Here is a 17,162-nt window from a genome sequence, read left to right on the forward strand (position 1 = left end):
TGCTTCCTGTCAACCTTCTGACTTTCACTTCTCGTCTGGAACACCAGACCCACACCCTGCAAGAAACTGTTCCTCTTTTTGCAGAGACAATTTCGCAGTTGCAAGCAAACATGACTAACCTCTCACCTATAAATGAGTCTATCTACTGTGTGTGTGTGTGTGTGTGTGTCTCGACCTCACACAAACTTTGTCTTATGAGAAGAGAGGCCAATTCTCCTATGCATAATAACCTAACTGAAACTATATCTGTAATATGTTGAATAAATGTTTTAAATGAAAAACCTCTAGTAAAAGCTTAATCAAAATATATAAATGACTAAAAGATAACAATGAATAACCTGGTTATTCAAATAGCATCCTCCCCACAGCTCCTCAAAGTAACTTTCACAAGCACGCTCTGCAAAAGCCTGCACTTCCTGTCTACTTTGGCACAGAGTGTACTCAGAGTTACACATTTAAGATTATAACAAGCATTCAAAAGCATTTAAGATCATTGATTTAACTCAACAGTTTAACGTGGTTATAACTGCACCTGTAATAAAGGCTAATTGGGTACCAATATGTTTAAACATCTGAATACAATATCAATACTGTAAACTGTATGATTAATGCAATGGCAATGATGATGATCATTAACAATAGCAGCAAAATATTTCTCTAATCCTCACAGGTACTTGGCCACAGAGTGATTGGCAGAAAGCAATAACATTCCATCAAAGAACAGGTGTGCTTAAATGAGCGCCTGTGGGTTTTCAACCTGGTTTATTTCTTAGTGCTGATAAACATCTTTTAAACAGATCAGTTCCTGTTTTACACAATGCTACCTTTGTTTTTACTAAAACTTGTTTATCCTCTTACTGTTCACCACTTAGGTGACACTATTCCCTTAAAAGTAAATACTGATACAGATTGAAGGCCATGGCAGAGGTTTGCACTCTGAGTGCTTCTTGTTTGTTCTGAAATTGCTCACAGTCGTGCTTTTATGTTTCCTTTAACTTAACCTAATTTTTATTTTCTTTGGGGATTTTTTGTTTCAATCATTGTTGTATTTATATAAAATTTTAATTCTTTTGATCCTCCTGCTGTAACACATTCATTTCCGTTGTGGGATTAATAAAGTATCTCTCTGTCTGTCTATAGAGTGATCCGTAGTGATGGGATTTCCGGCTCTTTTTAGAGATCCGGCTCTTTAGGCTCCGAACCAGCTCTTCAGGTTGTTTTGTTGTAATAATTAATTTATTATTAACAATAATATAAAATTATGCACAAAAGGAATTACTGACGTAAAAAAAATGGTTTTATTTATATATGTTTATATATAAATATATGCAGTGGCCCCTAGAGGCAAAACATGTACAAACTCCAAAACACATTTCTAGCATGAACTGAACTTCCAAAGCAGAGCTACTAGATCACTTAAATTACACAATTGGAAGCATGAAAGCATATGTGTATTGTTTGTGTATTTATACACAGGCACTCATATATATTCAAATAATTTAAAAACAATGTTCATTTACCTGTTACTACCACACACCAAATCCGGTCGTTGGTACTTGGGGTGGCTGTAGCTCAGGTGGTAGAGCAGGTCATCTACTGATCAGAAGGTTGGTGGTTCGATTCCTGGCTTCCCCTAGTCTGCATGCCAAATATCCTTGGGCAAGATACTAACCCCAAATTGCTCTCCGATGCATCCATCGGAGTATGAATGTGTGTGAATGTTATCTAGAAAAGCACCTAGAGAAATGTGCTTGTGCGAATGGGTGTGAATGGGTGAATGCACCCATTCATGTGTAAAGCGCTTTGAGTGCTCAGAAGAGTAGAAAAGCGCTATATAAGAACCAGTCCATTTACCATTTACTTGCTGGCTTGTGTAGCCACTAGGTAACAAAAGCTCAACACTGCACCTAACATCCTGGAGCACTTCTGCTGTCTTTTGTACGTGTTTTGAGTTTGTACGTGTTTTGGAGTTTTTACGTGATTTGAAGTTTGTATGTGCTTTGTCTCTAGGGGCCACCGTGAATATACTTTTATTTATTCAAATCCACATAAAATGTAATAAATAAATCATATAATACAAAAATCAACTATTCACATTTCAACTTTTAACTATTTAAATTTTCAGCTTTTTCCTTTTACAAATTTAAAGTGAAACAACACAAAACACTGCAAACCACAGTGTTTTTCTACTTTTCCACTTTCACCACTGGTTAACTCACAGGGTTTACTGCTTAATGAGGGTTAATGCCAGTAGATACAGTGTAATAATTTTTCTATAAAATATATTACTATACTGTATAAGAATATTAACTACATTACAAATGTATCCTCTTGTCCTGTAGGGTAAAAGATGCAAAGCCCCAAGCACCCACAACAGACATCATTATTCAGAGAGCTGTGATATTTGGGGCACCTTGGATGGAGCGTGCCCGTATTAATAGTGTTTGCTCAGGCTGTTAAGTTGCTCCAGCTTCAGGAGGGGATTCCACAGGAATGAACACTTGTCCTGTTAAAAACAAGAACATATTTATCATTTTAACAACTCTATTGGTCAGATTTACAACACTGTAAAAAAAATTAAAATAAATCCTGAAAAAACAGTAATATTCCAGCAGCTGGGGCGCCAAAATAATACCATAAAAAATAGAAAATAACTTTCTCATAAAAATACGGTTATTTTCAGTAATGACAATACAGTTTGTTGCCCTAATTTTACATGGGATTTACATGGGAAATCACAGTCTATTTATGTAAATTTAATGATATTCTAGAAGAACAGAACAAAACTGTAAAATACACAGTAAAATACTTTTATATTAGGAATTTTTTTTACAGTGTATGCAAGCAAAACTTAATGTTGTTGCAACCACAGAAAAGGCCCAATTTATGAACACAGCAATAGCAGCATAGAAAAAAATGATGATGATGATGATGAGGCAACAGATCTACTTAATAATGATATGTGCTGTAGTAAGAATAGGAATAGTTTGTTTTTTTTTAGGATTCTCTTGAAAACAGAAAAGAGACAAAGTCAAGAAAGTTACTGAGTGCTGGGCACACCGAGGCTTTCAGTCTTAGATCAGAATATGTTATATTATGTACACTTCTAACAAACTCCTTACTTTGACACACAGTGATGTAGTAGATGATTCCAGATATTGCAATAACAAATCCAATCACGAGCCCACACAGTCCAACAACTATCTGAGTTCGTTGTTCCACTGGGAGGGAGGGGTCTGAAACAGTGAGATAAAAGTGAAACTCGTAATTATGCAGCTTCAGTTTTATCTCTCTGACTTTAATTGGCATCACAGCAGCAAACTTACCCCAGACCACAAACATCGGCTCGGAGAGACCAAGGTGTTCGACCATGCAGGTAATTTTTTCTGCTGAAGTTGGGATGTACGTCAGGTAAGAATGAGTCTGGTAGCACCAGTCACCATTAGGCATCACGTCAGAGTAACTGACATCTGTGGTCACCTCCTTGCCGTTCCTCATCCACATCATTCTGATTTGTTTTGGATAAAAGTTGTAGGCACTGCACACAAGCGTAGATGCGTGCTCACCATTAGGCCTTTTCAAGGATTTTAGTTTGACGGTGGGTATAGTTGTCAGATTATCTGTGAAAAAATAAGTTTCATGCTTCTGATTAAGAAAAATACATTAATGCACCTTCTCTGTTCACAGATGTATTCCTCAAATGTATGTAATGTAATGTATCGTAGCTATGTTGTCATTTATGGCATACTTGGGGTGGCTGTAGCTCAGGTGGCAGAGCAGGTAGGCCACTAATCAGAAGGTCGGTGGGTCAATCCCAGGCTGCCTCCTGGCTGCATGTAGTGATGGTAAATTTGATTCTTTTTACTGAATCGAGTTTTAATGAGTCACTCACCAAAGTGAATCGAGTTTTTTGAGTCATTTGATTCACTGAGTCAGTTGACCAGAGAGTGCAAAAAATTTACATTTTCACTCAAACTTAATTTGTTTCTCTTTTCATGTAAATCCCACTGCTAAGATGAATGATTCTAAAAAAAACCCAACTATTTTATAGAGCAAAAAAGAGCAAAAACATTTCTAAAATTAAGCAGTTTCCTATCAAAATTGCTTAATAAACATTTATTTTGTTTATTTTTATTTTATTAGTATTTTCCTTAAATGTGTTAAATATATATTTTCTCATCTAAATGTCCACTGAGCTGTTAGCCAGGGGGCGGTAATGCACCTTAACATTGGTTGCCAACCAAGAAGAAGAAGAAGTTGTGAGCCAGGAGGGAGGGGGTGAGCGAGTGATTCGTTCGCTTGTGTCACTACCCGATCCGTACCGGAAACCCGATTGGTACCCCGCATGCGCAAATCTTACGTCACTTCCTCTCTTTGCCAACATTGCGACATTCAATATATTTGAATGATACGGTTAGCGCCCAGTTAGCTCCTAGCATTTCTCAACAGCTCTGCCTCCTTTTCGACTGCCCGGGACATTTAAACAATGGATAATCCGTATACAAACAAATTCATGCTTTTCTCCTCAACAGAGAGCGTTCCCCGATTGAACAACAGCGTTGTAAAATAAGAAGAATAGCGCCTAATTACAGACTTAATAATATTGACTTAGCATGTTGTGTCGCGTGAAGATTCAGCAGCCAGATTAAGTGTTTACTGACAATTGACAGTGATAGCCAACATCATCATCACTATTCCAGTCAATCCTCTCCACACAGACAAGCATAAACACACTCGACTATCACTAAATCAAATTTAACACACGTTTGTAATGACGCCAATTCAGTTCATAATAGGGTTCATTCGCTCGGTCAGCAGGTGGCAGTATCCTCGTACACTGGGGAGTAAACTGCCATTAAACGAACAGAAGAAGAAGAAAACATTGCACATGCGCGGTACGGATCGGGTAGACCCGATTTGTACGGTCCGACTTTGCACATGCGCAGTAAGGATCGGGGAGTCCCGATCCGTAACTATCTTTTTATTTTTCGTTTTTGTCTACATTGTACTGAAATGCTTCATTATTGCAAACATTTTAAGATTTACTCATTATTCTTAACATCTTAACAGATACTCTGACCCATAACTATCGTAAAACGCTACGACCGGAAGTAGACACCTTTCGCGCATGCGGGGTACCGATCGGGTTTCCGGTACGGATCGGGTAGTGACAGCTCGCTCTATGATTCAGCACAGGAGGGAGGGGGTGAGTGAGCGAGTGATTGTTCGCTCGCTCTATGATTTAGCACAGGAGGGAGGGGGTGAGCGAGTGAGTGATTCTTCGTTCGCTCTCGCTCAGGGAAGGAGTGAGCGAGTCCTGAGTGATTCGCTTACGATTCAGCACAGGAGGGAGGGGGTGAGCGAGTCCTGAGTGATTTGCTTACGCTTACGATTCAGCACAGGAAGGGAGGGGGTGAGTAGCTCAAATGTGCTGTTAGCCTGTTAGCAGAGCGATGCTACTGTGAACCGAGGAGCTATTTTCTTGATGTGAGCTTCTACTCAGGGTTTTTTCTTCCAGTTCAGAGCAGAAATGCTTTTGTTAAAAAGCCCCCCCCCCCCCCCCCCACAATTTTAATTATAAGCTAGATATATTTCTTCTAAGCGAATTACTTTGCTAACAGAAGCAGGGATGAGTCAGTGAGTCAGTTGGGCTTGTGAATCATGATTCACGAGTCAGTAAAGTGATTCTCGAGTATTGAACGATTCGTTCACGAATCGAACATCACTAGCTGCATGCCAAATATCCTTGGGCAAGATACTAACCCCATGTTTGCCTACTGGTGGTGGTCAGAGGGCCCGGTGGCGCCAGTGTCCGGCAGCCTCGCCTCTATCAGTGCGCCCCAGGGCAGCTGTGGCTACAACGTAGCTTGCCATTGCCAGTGTGTGAATGTGTGTGTGAATGGGTGAATGACTGAATGTAGTGTAAAGCGCTTTGGGGTCCTTAGGGACTGAGTAAAGCACTATACCAGGGGTCGGCAACCTGCGGCTCTTTAGTCTTTATTTTGCGGCTCCCGGTGGTTATTTTTTTTCATCGCTCAAAATAAGCGTCACACTCGCGGAAGTCGGTATGCTCGCCGAAACGCCGTGCATTTATCGAGACTTTCGACCCCAAGTAGGCCAATTGTGGATCTTCGGATCCACATTATGTCAGCAGCTGTTCTCCACCGTGAACTATGTTACAAACAAACACGCCTCACACAGATGACAGCTTACAGTCCGATTTGCAGGCGCTGTGCGCAAAGGTTCAGGAGCAGAAGTCCCATTGTAAACATATCACGGCAGACCCGACGATGTTTGCATGAACATGCTTTTCAGCATCTCTTTATCGACCGCTTTTCACACACGGTTGCTGACGCATACAGCCGTCTGTAGCTTTTCAGCTCACAGCCCGACACACACCAGCACAACAGCATAGAGAGCACAGACTTTAAGGCAATGAGGCGTGATTGCGGGTGCCAGTCAGGTGCGTCCGCCTCCCCTGCAGCGGCGCTGCAGACCACGCCCCGCCACACACATTAACCAGGTAAAATACATATTTAGGCAGAATTTTGCAAATATCTTTTTTTTTGTTAGCAGCATAGTGCTTTTTTCCCAATTATTTTTTAAAAGTCAGGTCAAGGCTCCAAAAACCCAAAGGCGATGTAAGGGTGGCGGCACAACAGTTTTTGTTTGCTACATGGATCATTTTAGTTCAGCTGGGTGTCTTTCCTTTTGTTATATTTCTTTTCAAAATGTGTTAATTACATGAATAAAATGTAATTTTCTCTGTAGCACTTCATGGATTTCATAAGCAACACAGTTGCTCTGTGGATTCTTTTAAAAAGCAGTTAAAAACTTTTCTGTTCAAACAAGCCTTTTGTTGATCTACGTATTTTATATTCTTTACATTATTTACATTTGATCTTTTACATTGTGTATAATGTCTATTGATTGTATTGTTTATTTTAATATTTGTGTACAGCGCTTTGTGACTGCCTGTCTGTTGAAAGCGCTTAATAAATAAACTTTACTTACTTACTTATTTTAGTTGTTCACAAAAAGCATAAAGGTAAAAAAAAAAACAATATATACAGTGTTATCTTCATTTAAAATTTCAAGAAGTATTTGCGGCTCCCAGTGTTTTCTTTTGCGTGGAAACTGGGTCCGAGTGGCTCTTTGGGTGTTAAAGGTTGCAGACCCCTGCACTATACAAATGCAGGCCATTTACCATTTACTTGGAAATCAACTGTAATGTCATGCAACTAAGCAAAACTCATAAAGCACTATTGTTATTTACAGTAAAACAAATATAATAATCTTATGTCATCAAAAATGATCATAAAAATATTTGATGTAAAAAGTTCACAGCATCAAAACCCTATTTAACATTTGATTTAAAACATTATTAAGAATCAAATCTCTTACCTACGGATTGGATGGCATCTAACATGTCCGTACACAACAGTTTCCTTTCAATCTTTCTACTTAGTGCATCAAGGGGATCACTGTTCCACCATTTTGCTGCTTCAATTGAATATGCTGTGAATCCCGTCCAGTTGCCTCTTGTGCTGTTGTACTCCATCATCAAGTTCTTATTAAAAAAACTAGTTAATATGTACTCGGTTTCTTCAAAGTGTGACCCTTTGAATGTACAGCATGCTCTTACTTGGTAAAAGTCTTCATCTGTGAGAACTGAAATAAAAAGAAAGAAATGTTCTGATGTTAAAAATAATAATTAGACTTTAATATTTCACTGATTTGTTCAAAGAGAAGATTTTTGCAGCTCACCTGGACTTAAAAGAGAGAAAGCCACACACAGGATAAACTTACGAGTGTACATGTTTCGCGTATGTTGTACGATGATTCAGGAAGAAGACTTAATCTGCAGCATTTATATGTTATGCTGCTTTCATTTCCTTGTTTTACCAAAACAAGGAAATGAAAGCCGATAGGCTGATATAACAGCAAAACATTTAGTGGAAACTCCCTCTATCCATTACATTTATGACAATAACTGATTATGATTACAACTTTGCTCCTTTGTTCAGCTAGCACTTGTTTGTGCACTAATACTAAGTAAAGTGACTTATGTGGACAATCAAACTGTTGTTTGACAATCAGAAACAGTAGAGAGACGTGGGAGCATTTTGTGTTGAGACTATAAAGAAGAATGTTTTAAACTGTAGATCAAATCTGCATAAATCATAAAGATTTGACAAGTTGGTTAATTTCCTCACCAAGTTTTACTTCATGTTACAGCCTAACGTTTTCTGGCTTTTGTTCTTCTGCTGGACCTTTGGCTAAAATTTCACCTCATCGTTGTTCTGTTAGATTTTCTAAATAGATGCTAAATAGATGAAAAATTCATATAAAGAGACCAATATTAACCTGACTCTAGCAGCAAATGAATGTTTAGAGGTTAAAATAGATTACAGAATTCAGCCTACAGAAAACGATATGCTTTCACTTTTCTTACAGCTCTTGTGAAAAACATTACTGAAGTTTTCTTTTCAGTAAAGTGAACTGTATCACAAAACCTCATATTCTGTTGCGAAAATAAGGCACCCAAATAATCTCTGCAACTAACTACAAACTTCTTACAAACTATTTTTCATTTCTAGTAATTTTCCAGAATGTATTCACTTGTATCGATTTATTTACATGTTTTTTTTAACTTAGTTTTCACATCCTTGTTAATAATAGTGGAGTAAGTAATAATACTTATGAAGTGTAATGACTTACGATCAGGTAGACGTCTCAGCAACAATGTGTTTAATACGTTTATGGATACATTCTTTTTTTCTAGTCTGGTTTTTACTTTATTTCAGTTGAAAGAAAAACAGCATAGTTTTTTTTCAAGTTTCATTCCGCTTGACATAATGCACCTAATATGATTTTAGAGTGATGGATTATTAATAAGACATATTTCAATACTAGAATACCAGTAATGCAGACTTCAAGCTCTGCACTAATGCTACGAACCAAAAATGTGCAGCAGTGCGTCACGTCTGAAAATGTCTGTGGGAAAAGTGCTGATATCACCGTTCAGCTTTATTGCACAGTATGAAAGCGAAAGTTTTATTATAGAAACACTGACAAATCAGCCAAAGAACGATGGTTTTATTTTTAACAGCATATGAGCCGTTAATGCCATTACACAGGTGATGCAAATACGAGACAGTTCAGGTTTGTTAGTAACCACAGATGAAAGTTATGCCTGCTGGAAACAAACGCAGGATTATGCAGCTCTATACAATATGTAGTATACATCTCAAGCAGTGGGACCAGAGTGCACTGCTTTAAAAAAAAAGCAGGTTCCTATGAAAACTCCAAGCAATCCAAGACTCAGGCCAAATCCACAGAAGACAGCTGGACCTTTGCTGATCTCATCTGTTTCAACCTCTGCAGAGAACAGCAGAAAGAAATGATGAATTCTAAACATTAAATCGTATCATATGCGCTAAAATATCTGAAGCTTCTTTGTTCTCACCCCAAAACTTGGTCTGAGGCTCATCCATTGCTTCATGTTCCACAGTGCAACTGTAGATGTCTCCTTTCTCTGGCACAAAGTTGAGGTAGGACAAAACATAAGCGGTCCCATCAGGATTGGACAACGTTTTGATGAAAGGGTCTTCCATTGTTACTTCTACATCATTCTTGGTCCACTTAATGTTGATCAAAGGAGGAAAAAAGCGGTTGATGAAGCAGATGAGGGTATTATCTTCCCCTGTTATCACTTCATCTCTGGGGTAGATGATGAATTCTGGTGGCTCTAAATTAAATGAACACATGATTTGCGTAAATTCAACTTTCTGGTTTTAAAAAAAAAAGATCTAAAAAAACTTGCAGCATAAACAGTGAAAACTGAACAGGAAACATAACAGTTTGAGTTTCACTGACCTTTTTTCTTTATTACAGACTTGTCTGGCTTCCATCTGTAGATGTCATTTTTGCACATGCTTCGATATAATACTGCATATTTGTAAGCGTCGGGTGAACGAAACCTTGTGGGAATTTTGCTCTCCCAAATCAGAAGATCTTTTTTAAAGTCTGCATAGTATATTTCATCACCATCAAATGCTGCACAGATTTGAGTATCACTAGAGTCAAAACATCCATAGATGTGACAAAGTGTATGACTTCCTAGGATCAAGTGACAACACAGTTAAAAACACAGTGTTAAAATACTCTAAATTACAAACAAATAAATCATAAATAAATCTTACACGATGAAAGTTATAGATGAACCAGTAATGGGGAAATAATGATACCTACCTTCAGCCTCGACGCAGGCTGCTGTAGACAAAATAAATATAATTTTAAGGAACATGTTCAGTCTGTACTACGTGGTGTTCTGCCTTGTGTCTCTCGTCTTTAGTATCAAAGTTGACGGTGATACAGGACAACTTCCTCATTGTTAAACAAATCATATAAATGTTGCTGGGCAGAACAGGAGGAGGGGAGAAGTCAAGTAGAATTTGCTGAACAACTCAAACTAAGATAAATACAGTTTATGGAGCAAAAAAACAAATCCAGATAAATCCATTCACTGTGGTTACATTTAGAATTGAATTTTTTACAATTGTCATTTGTGCTTAGGAACATATAATCATTTATGCTTAGAAATATTTAATCATTTGTATGCTGATAAAAATCACATTCTTATTAGGTCTGATTAGATTCTGTGTGCACTTGTGTACCATGAGATGAGAGGAAGCAGCCTCGACGTTATAATTTCCATTATAGCTTTAGGAACTAGATTGTTCTGTTTCTTAGAGGTGCAAGACTTCCCACCTTCAAATGTGCATTTGAGATATGACCTATTGCAAGTTCCTGTTTTTATAGTTTAGCAAGACGCTTACTTTTGCTTTTCTGCATACCTCATACACACAGTTTAAGTTCATTGAAAGGTCGAATGTCTATGTATAGTATAGACATACACACATGCACCTACACACCCACACACACACAGAATACAGACACTGGTGTTGTTCAGATATGCCTGCTTAAGACTGTCATGTGCATTTGAAATTGCATATTCATGAATGATTGCATGCTGACAATAAAAAGGCCTGTAGCAAAGGAATCAGTTGGAGTTGACTAAGGACAGACTTCCCTTGCGAGCCACAAATACAAAAGAGTTCTGTCTTGCCTTGTTTTGTCGTGCAGTGTCTCGTGTTCCAGCGGGGTTTATGCCTAGATAAACCCAAATGTTACAGTTGGGTTTTTTAATGAGAGAGAAGCCAAAAACCCATATGGAAACGAAATAGTAAAAACTTATAAAAGACTTGCATAAGATATGGCCTACTTCATATAGTGAATCATATAAGGCTTATATGATTTACTCATGAAAGTGGCCACTTTCTCATTACTTTCATATATTGTTTTAGGAAGTATTCAAAACATACAAGTTTCATTTATGTCTGTGAAGGTTCAGTTTCATTTATATAATTTTTCAAGGGATGTTATATCTGTTTTCACTCTTGTATGCTTTTCATACAAGTTTCACACAAGACAGATACAAACTTTATAAGATTTATATATATCTTTTCCATATGGGAATGGTCAAATGATCAGTTTTCACAATTTATCACGGTTAGAATTTCAAATTTGTTTTACATGGGCCATCTTCGTCTCTCTGGCTCAGAGACAAAATGCTGCTACACTCGGGCAGTAAGTACTTTTATTGCGTGTGGTAAAACCAGAATGTTAACATGATTGGTCAGCAGTTGGAGACTTTAGACCTCATGTCCGACTCACGTTTCTTCTTCTGCACCTTTTTGGACATTCCCTAACACCAGAATTCATAGCTCTGTTGTTCTCTAGAAGAGTTGGCACTAAAATTTTATACCTTCTAAAACTGTCCTACAATGCATATCTCTGTGCAATAAAGGATCAAACATAATGTGTCATACAAACTGAGGTAATTGTTTAATTTAAAATAATGGGGGTACATGAGCTTAGTAGATATAACAGATGGTAAGTGTTGATGGCTAAATTTGAGTTTACTCATCCTTAATAAGCTGCAATTCATAGTCTTTACAAGCGGGGGACAAGAAGAGCTTTGTAGCTTTTGCAGGTGAAGCAGAATCAATGATCTGCCTGCTCGTTGTTCTTATAATAAATTCTAGGTGAGGAGGAAAAGCCACTGGGCACAGGGAGAGCCAACACCCCAGGAAGATTTGAACCCGCAATCCTAATTACTGTATTTTGTTAAATGCTGCCAGCTGGCATAGCATTTTAAAATCAAGAGCCAACAAGTTCTGCTAACCTCCAAGTCCTTTTTTCTGTTTCACAACATACAGTCAGGCTCCACACGTATTTAAATGAAAACAACATTTTTGTAATTTTGGCCACAGTACACCACCAAAGTGGATTTTAAATCAACACAAAATTCTGGAAGCCAAAGAGGTTGTTACATGACATTCTCCCCCACCGGCAAAAAACCAACAGCAAACTAAGAAAAACATGTTTATTCACCTGAACCTTAACATATTGAGCAAAAATACACATTTACAAATCCTTATCTTACTTTTTCAGCGGGGCCTTCTCCTCTTCAACACCCACAGTATCCTCCTTTGTTTTCTTATTCAAATAAATCAAACAGCATGTGATTAAATAAGAACTGTGTTGCCCAAAATCATGATGTTTTTTTAAAAAACTTGACATATCAGGCTGTACCTTTCTCCTTCTTAGAGTCCAGCAAAACAAGTTTGCACTGGTTGCTGTTTGAGCAAATAATCCCTCTGACCAATGTTCCCTCTAATTTTTCATGTGTCTGAGCGAACACACAAACTCCCTGAGCGGTCCCTTGGACCACTGTGAGCGACATCAGACGTGTGCACTGTGGTGATGCCAGCATCGAATCTATCCAAGTTACATGGTTTATTAAAATAATCAAATTACAGCAGTTACATTTATGTTAGACTACCTTTAATTAACTACTTTAGCCCACTTACAATGAAAATGTAAAACAAATCTAGTCATTGACATGTTAAGACTATTGGAAGTAAAAATAACCTGAACTCCAATTTCGAAAACACAACTTTCTTTCTTTTTTTCTTTTTATAAAGCTGAGTCTGTGGTCTGGGAGAGAGTCCTGTAACTGTCTGTCTGCAAAATACAGTATATAATGACCAATGTTGGGTTACTTCTTCAAAAAAGTAAACAACAACGTTTTTTGCAGCTATTTTTTTAAATGCAGCCAAGGCATTTTTAAAGAAACATTTCAAACTATTTACAGAACAATCAGCTGTTCTGCATCAAATTTGATGCCACACAAATTATTTGTGCCACTCCAAAAAATAATTTCTGTCCACTATGAGATAAAGGAGAACAACAGCCTGATACCTGCAGGCCTGACAAAAGGAGATGTATCACTCCTGTAACATCTGTAACATCCAGCAGTCGCCTCACTGTTCTGACACACACAACAAAACTACACTACACACTAACTACACAAGATTTGCGCTAAACATCTCAAATCTCTCACATCTCAAAACACCGCCGTCACTCCTAAAACTTCCCCCCGTTTCTTAACAACTAGATGCCAAGTTGCCATATCATTTTTTGATTGGTCGACATGGTACTTTTTTGGACGAATAGGAAAGGGGCAGGGGGGAAGAGGGGGCGGGGTTGTTTTTGCTCACAGGTGGAGAGTGCTTTCGAGCTTTTTTTCTTATAAAACGCCGTTTTTACCGTTTCTTCCCGCAGTAAATATAAACAACGATAGTATTCAGGAAGAAAATCAAACATTGCATTTCTTTTTATCACAACTCTGGTTTTACATGGCCTATCAACACAATTTAAAAACTGGTATAAAGTCCACACTTTTCCCGTCAATTGAACACCGTCTGTCCTGCTCACATCTCCAATGGTTGTACACGTTGCTATTAACGTGGCTTCACTCCACATCAGCCACGCCGCTTTGCCAGCTAAAACACCGATGTCGGCACATAAGGACGCTGTCATAGCTCGTCAACGACATTGATTGGCTGCATATACGAATGTGAATCGCATTATTGGCTGGGCTATGGGATAAGGTGGCATCGTTCTAATCCCATACTGGAGCAGCCACTTACTTACTTACTTACACTCACTTACTGACTAACACTGCAAAACAGAATTGTTAAAGTTTTAATTTTAATTCAGGTTAAAATTTTTTTTGTGCACAACGCAGATTTTCTGTGCCCAGAGACCATGCCAGCAGTGCGCAATTGCGCACATGCGCAGCTTAGAGGGAACATTGGTCACATGTACAGATCCAATATGTGATTTTAAAACGTGAGGACTTACATTTCATCTTTAAATTTCCAGTTTATCAAATCCCACTCAGCAGTCCTTACCTTTAAATCTAACCTCTGTCCTTCCTCTGCTCTCCTGTCTTTCTTATCTTTCTCCATCTCTGAGTGAAAAACAGCAGCTGGACCGTTCACTAGCAGCACCCTTCACACAAAGATTGTGTTTGCTGATGTTTGTTGAGTTGATGGAAACGTTGCATCTGAAACAACCTGCTACTTAAAAAGATTGTCCTCTTTATGCTCCTCTCACTCCTCTTTTGTATTCCTGGCTAGATGCTGAAGTCCAGCAACCACCACTTGTTCTGCACCCTTTTGCTCTTTTTATGCTAATGGAAGCAGTTGAAAGAAGAAGAAGTAGTTCATTTTATTTTTTAATCTGAGTTTGTTAATTTTTTCAGAATTTTAAATTCTTCTCAGGCTGCCACACTGAAAGATTCATGGAAGCACAACTAATAACTTAGAAACACTGACAGCCTTAGCTGTGTTTTAAAGTCTTCATGTGTAAAAGGATCCCTGTGTTCACACATGTTAGCAACTCCTTCCCAGATATCTATGTTGGAGAACTATAGCCAGTTCAGCCTCATTTGGTGTTTCACTTATTGTACTAAAAACTGTGTTTAAACTATTAAATTACACTCTGTACACCTGTTCTAAGGAGTTTTGGGTAAGGCCATCTATGAATGCTATTATAATTACATGAAATTAAAAATGTTGAATTCCATGTTAAAATGTAAAATAATGATTTTAGTACTTAGAAAAGGTTTGGGAGTCATTTTAAAAGTAATACAATATGTTTAATAGGTTTAAAAGGGAAGTGAATGGGTTTGTGATCAGCTGGATTGATAGAAGTTGCGACAGAAAGTACAAGGAGTTTGTGTAGGTGTGTATGTATGAATGACCATCTGCTCGACAGTCTTTGTTGATGCGCATATTTTGTGGAGTGACTGTGAGGAGCTGGGGACATTTCTGCTCCAAGCCACCGTTCAGCTGCTCACTTTTGTTTTATTTCAAGAGCCCGTGCCATCTTGGACATCTCTGCTGATCACTCTGCATTCCTTCACACATAACTGTATACAGGGGCGATTCTAGGATCAGAGCTTTGGGGTGCTGAGCACCCAGAAAGCTGCCCAGCCAAGCAAGATAAACCTGTCTCTGTCAGTCCCTGCATCCTTAAATGTTGTCCCGAGTTCTCTCTGACTGTCACTTTGGTGCATTTAAACCCCTGTTCCTCCCTGTCCTCATCGTCTGTTGTCTTCGTCTCCGTTATCAGTCATCATAATTTTACCCTCTCTGTGCAAGTCTGCAAATTTCTTTATTAAATCATAAGATTCTTAAATTCATCAAGTCTCTCTGTGCCTGGGTCCTCGTCACAAAACATGACATCACTGTTTTGTACATTTTAACACAATTTAATCCCCACATTTGTGAAAGAAAAGCAAAACACTTTTTGAAAAGTCTGTAACAAAACCATCAAATCTGATTAAGGTTATTTAAATGCTGCCAAAGAAGAATGGATTGGAATAGAAAAAATCCTAACCTTAATTACTGGGCGAGAATAATGAATGATACTCATAGTGAGTAAAAAGTAAACTGAGTGCATTTTTTGGACAGAGATTCACTTTTAATGTGTATGTATAATATAATACAGATACATAAAAAATACACTCCCAGAACAAAATAAATTATTACAAATAAATTATTACAAAATATTAATAAAAACTATAAAAATTGAGGCAACTTTGCCTGTGGTAGAATGTATACAATGTATGAAAAAATCTTTATTGCAGATACTAATTTTACTAATTTAATAATACTAATTTTGTGTTGTAAGATTTATGACTTTCATGCTTTCATAGTGGTACTTAGGAGAGCTTGACATTTTATCAGGTGGTACACACTGTAAAAGGTTTGAGAAACACTGAACGTGTGCTTTTGGAAAACATTTAAAGCTGCTGTACAGAATCTTTGAAACAAGCTTAAAACATTTTTAGAATATAAACAGAGCATCTGCTTCTCTTTACAGCTCCTCACTCCACCAGGGCTGTTTGGCTCTTTCTGATAGTGTGCAAATGTGGTGCACGTACTGTGGCAGTTATACAGACAACTGGACGGTCCAAAAGTTGGCCTACCTATTACTGGCTGAGGTTTTAGTAGAGTTGTGGCTGAACCACATAAAAATTTTAATCTCCCCGATCAATTATAATGTTATGTTGGAATGTTGTTAAAGAGGGTCAAAAATGTTTCAACCCAGTTTGTTTTGCAGATTCTGTATAGCAGCTTTAATATAGGGAGGACACAACTTCCAGATTGTGTGAGTAAAATAAGTTGTGTTTTTTTTTTTCTTTGCCAGTTTAACAGTTTCTGTTGTGCCTGTCACTGTTCCCTGTCTGTTTTCTTACCTGGTTCTTCCTGACCTTGTACTTTCTCCTCATTTTCCCCTCTTTCCTCTCTCCCTCTTTGGACTGACAATCATACACAAATAGATTGTATTCAATTAGATGAAAAATTACATTAATATGAAAAAAATTCTATTAAGATCACTAACAAAAAGTCCTCTCTCAGTGTACTTTCAACTAAAAGGCAAATAACCAAACCACATAAAATATATAAATACTGAAACACTGATCCAACATTATTCTTGATTGATGGATTATTTGATTTTACACTTTTACCTGAATGTGGCTCCTTTTTTTGAAAAAACTTCCTCATATCCATTATGAACCTGGCTGTCTCTCTGTACACACACACACACACACACACACACACAACAGGAGTTATAAGGTTAATGGGCATTCAGTCAGTTAGCTAGTTAGTATCCATTTCAAACAGGACGGTGGTAACAGCAGTAGGCTGCCGACAATTTAAAGTTTTCGATTTTAAATA

General features: G+C 37.9%; 3 protein-coding genes across 3 annotated transcripts in view; 1 reads left to right on the plus strand and 2 right to left on the minus strand.

The window, feature by feature from the left end:
• Positions 1-17,162, plus strand: part of LOC146521770 (uncharacterized) — a 77,034-nt gene that overhangs the window by 41,733 nt on the left and 18,139 nt on the right. The window lies entirely within an intron of this gene.
• Positions 1,287-7,861, minus strand: LOC146521773 (class II histocompatibility antigen, B-L beta chain-like). Its single transcript, XM_085153846.1, has 5 exons — positions 7,768-7,861; positions 7,405-7,671; positions 3,327-3,620; positions 3,123-3,236; positions 1,287-2,506 (listed from the first exon to the last, which is right to left on the minus strand). The coding sequence occupies exons 1-5, from the start codon at positions 7,817-7,819 to the stop codon at positions 2,457-2,459; spliced, it is 777 nt and encodes a 258-aa protein (XP_085009972.1). The 5' UTR covers positions 7,820-7,861; the 3' UTR covers positions 1,287-2,456.
• LOC146521774 (H-2 class II histocompatibility antigen, A-Q alpha chain-like) lies at positions 9,085-10,486 on the minus strand. Its single transcript, XM_085153847.1, has 4 exons — positions 10,255-10,486; positions 9,880-10,122; positions 9,470-9,751; positions 9,085-9,381 (listed from the first exon to the last, which is right to left on the minus strand). Exons 1-4 carry the CDS (start codon positions 10,307-10,309, stop codon positions 9,251-9,253), a joined length of 711 nt encoding a protein of 236 aa, XP_085009973.1. The 5' UTR covers positions 10,310-10,486; the 3' UTR covers positions 9,085-9,250.

Source organism: Neolamprologus multifasciatus, chromosome 3 (genome assembly GCF_963576455.1).
Source record: "Neolamprologus multifasciatus chromosome 3, fNeoMul1.2, whole genome shotgun sequence".
NCBI lineage: Eukaryota > Metazoa > Chordata > Actinopteri > Cichliformes > Cichlidae > Neolamprologus > Neolamprologus multifasciatus.

Coding starts and splice junctions, on each gene's coding strand:
- LOC146521773 (XM_085153846.1), bottom strand. CDS start 7,819: ATGTACACTCGTAAGTTTATCCTGTGTGTGGCTTTCTCTCTTTTAAGT. Junction 7,672..7,767: donor TTTCTCTCTTTTAAGTCCAG/GTGAGCTGCAAA, acceptor TTTTTATTTCAG/TTCTCACAGATGAAGACTTT. Junction 2,507..3,122: donor CTACATCACTGTGTGTCAAA/GTAAGGAGTTTG, acceptor TGTTTTTAACAG/GACAAGTGTTCATTCCTGTG.
- LOC146521774 (XM_085153847.1), bottom strand. CDS start 10,309: ATGTTCCTTAAAATTATATTTATTTTGTCTACAGCAGCCTGCGTCGAG. Junction 10,123..10,254: donor AGCCTGCGTCGAGGCTGAAG/GTAGGTATCATT, acceptor ACTTGATCCTAG/GAAGTCATACACTTTGTCAC. Junction 9,382..9,469: donor GCCTCAGACCAAGTTTTGGG/GTGAGAACAAAG, acceptor TGTTCTCTGCAG/AGGTTGAAACAGATGAGATC.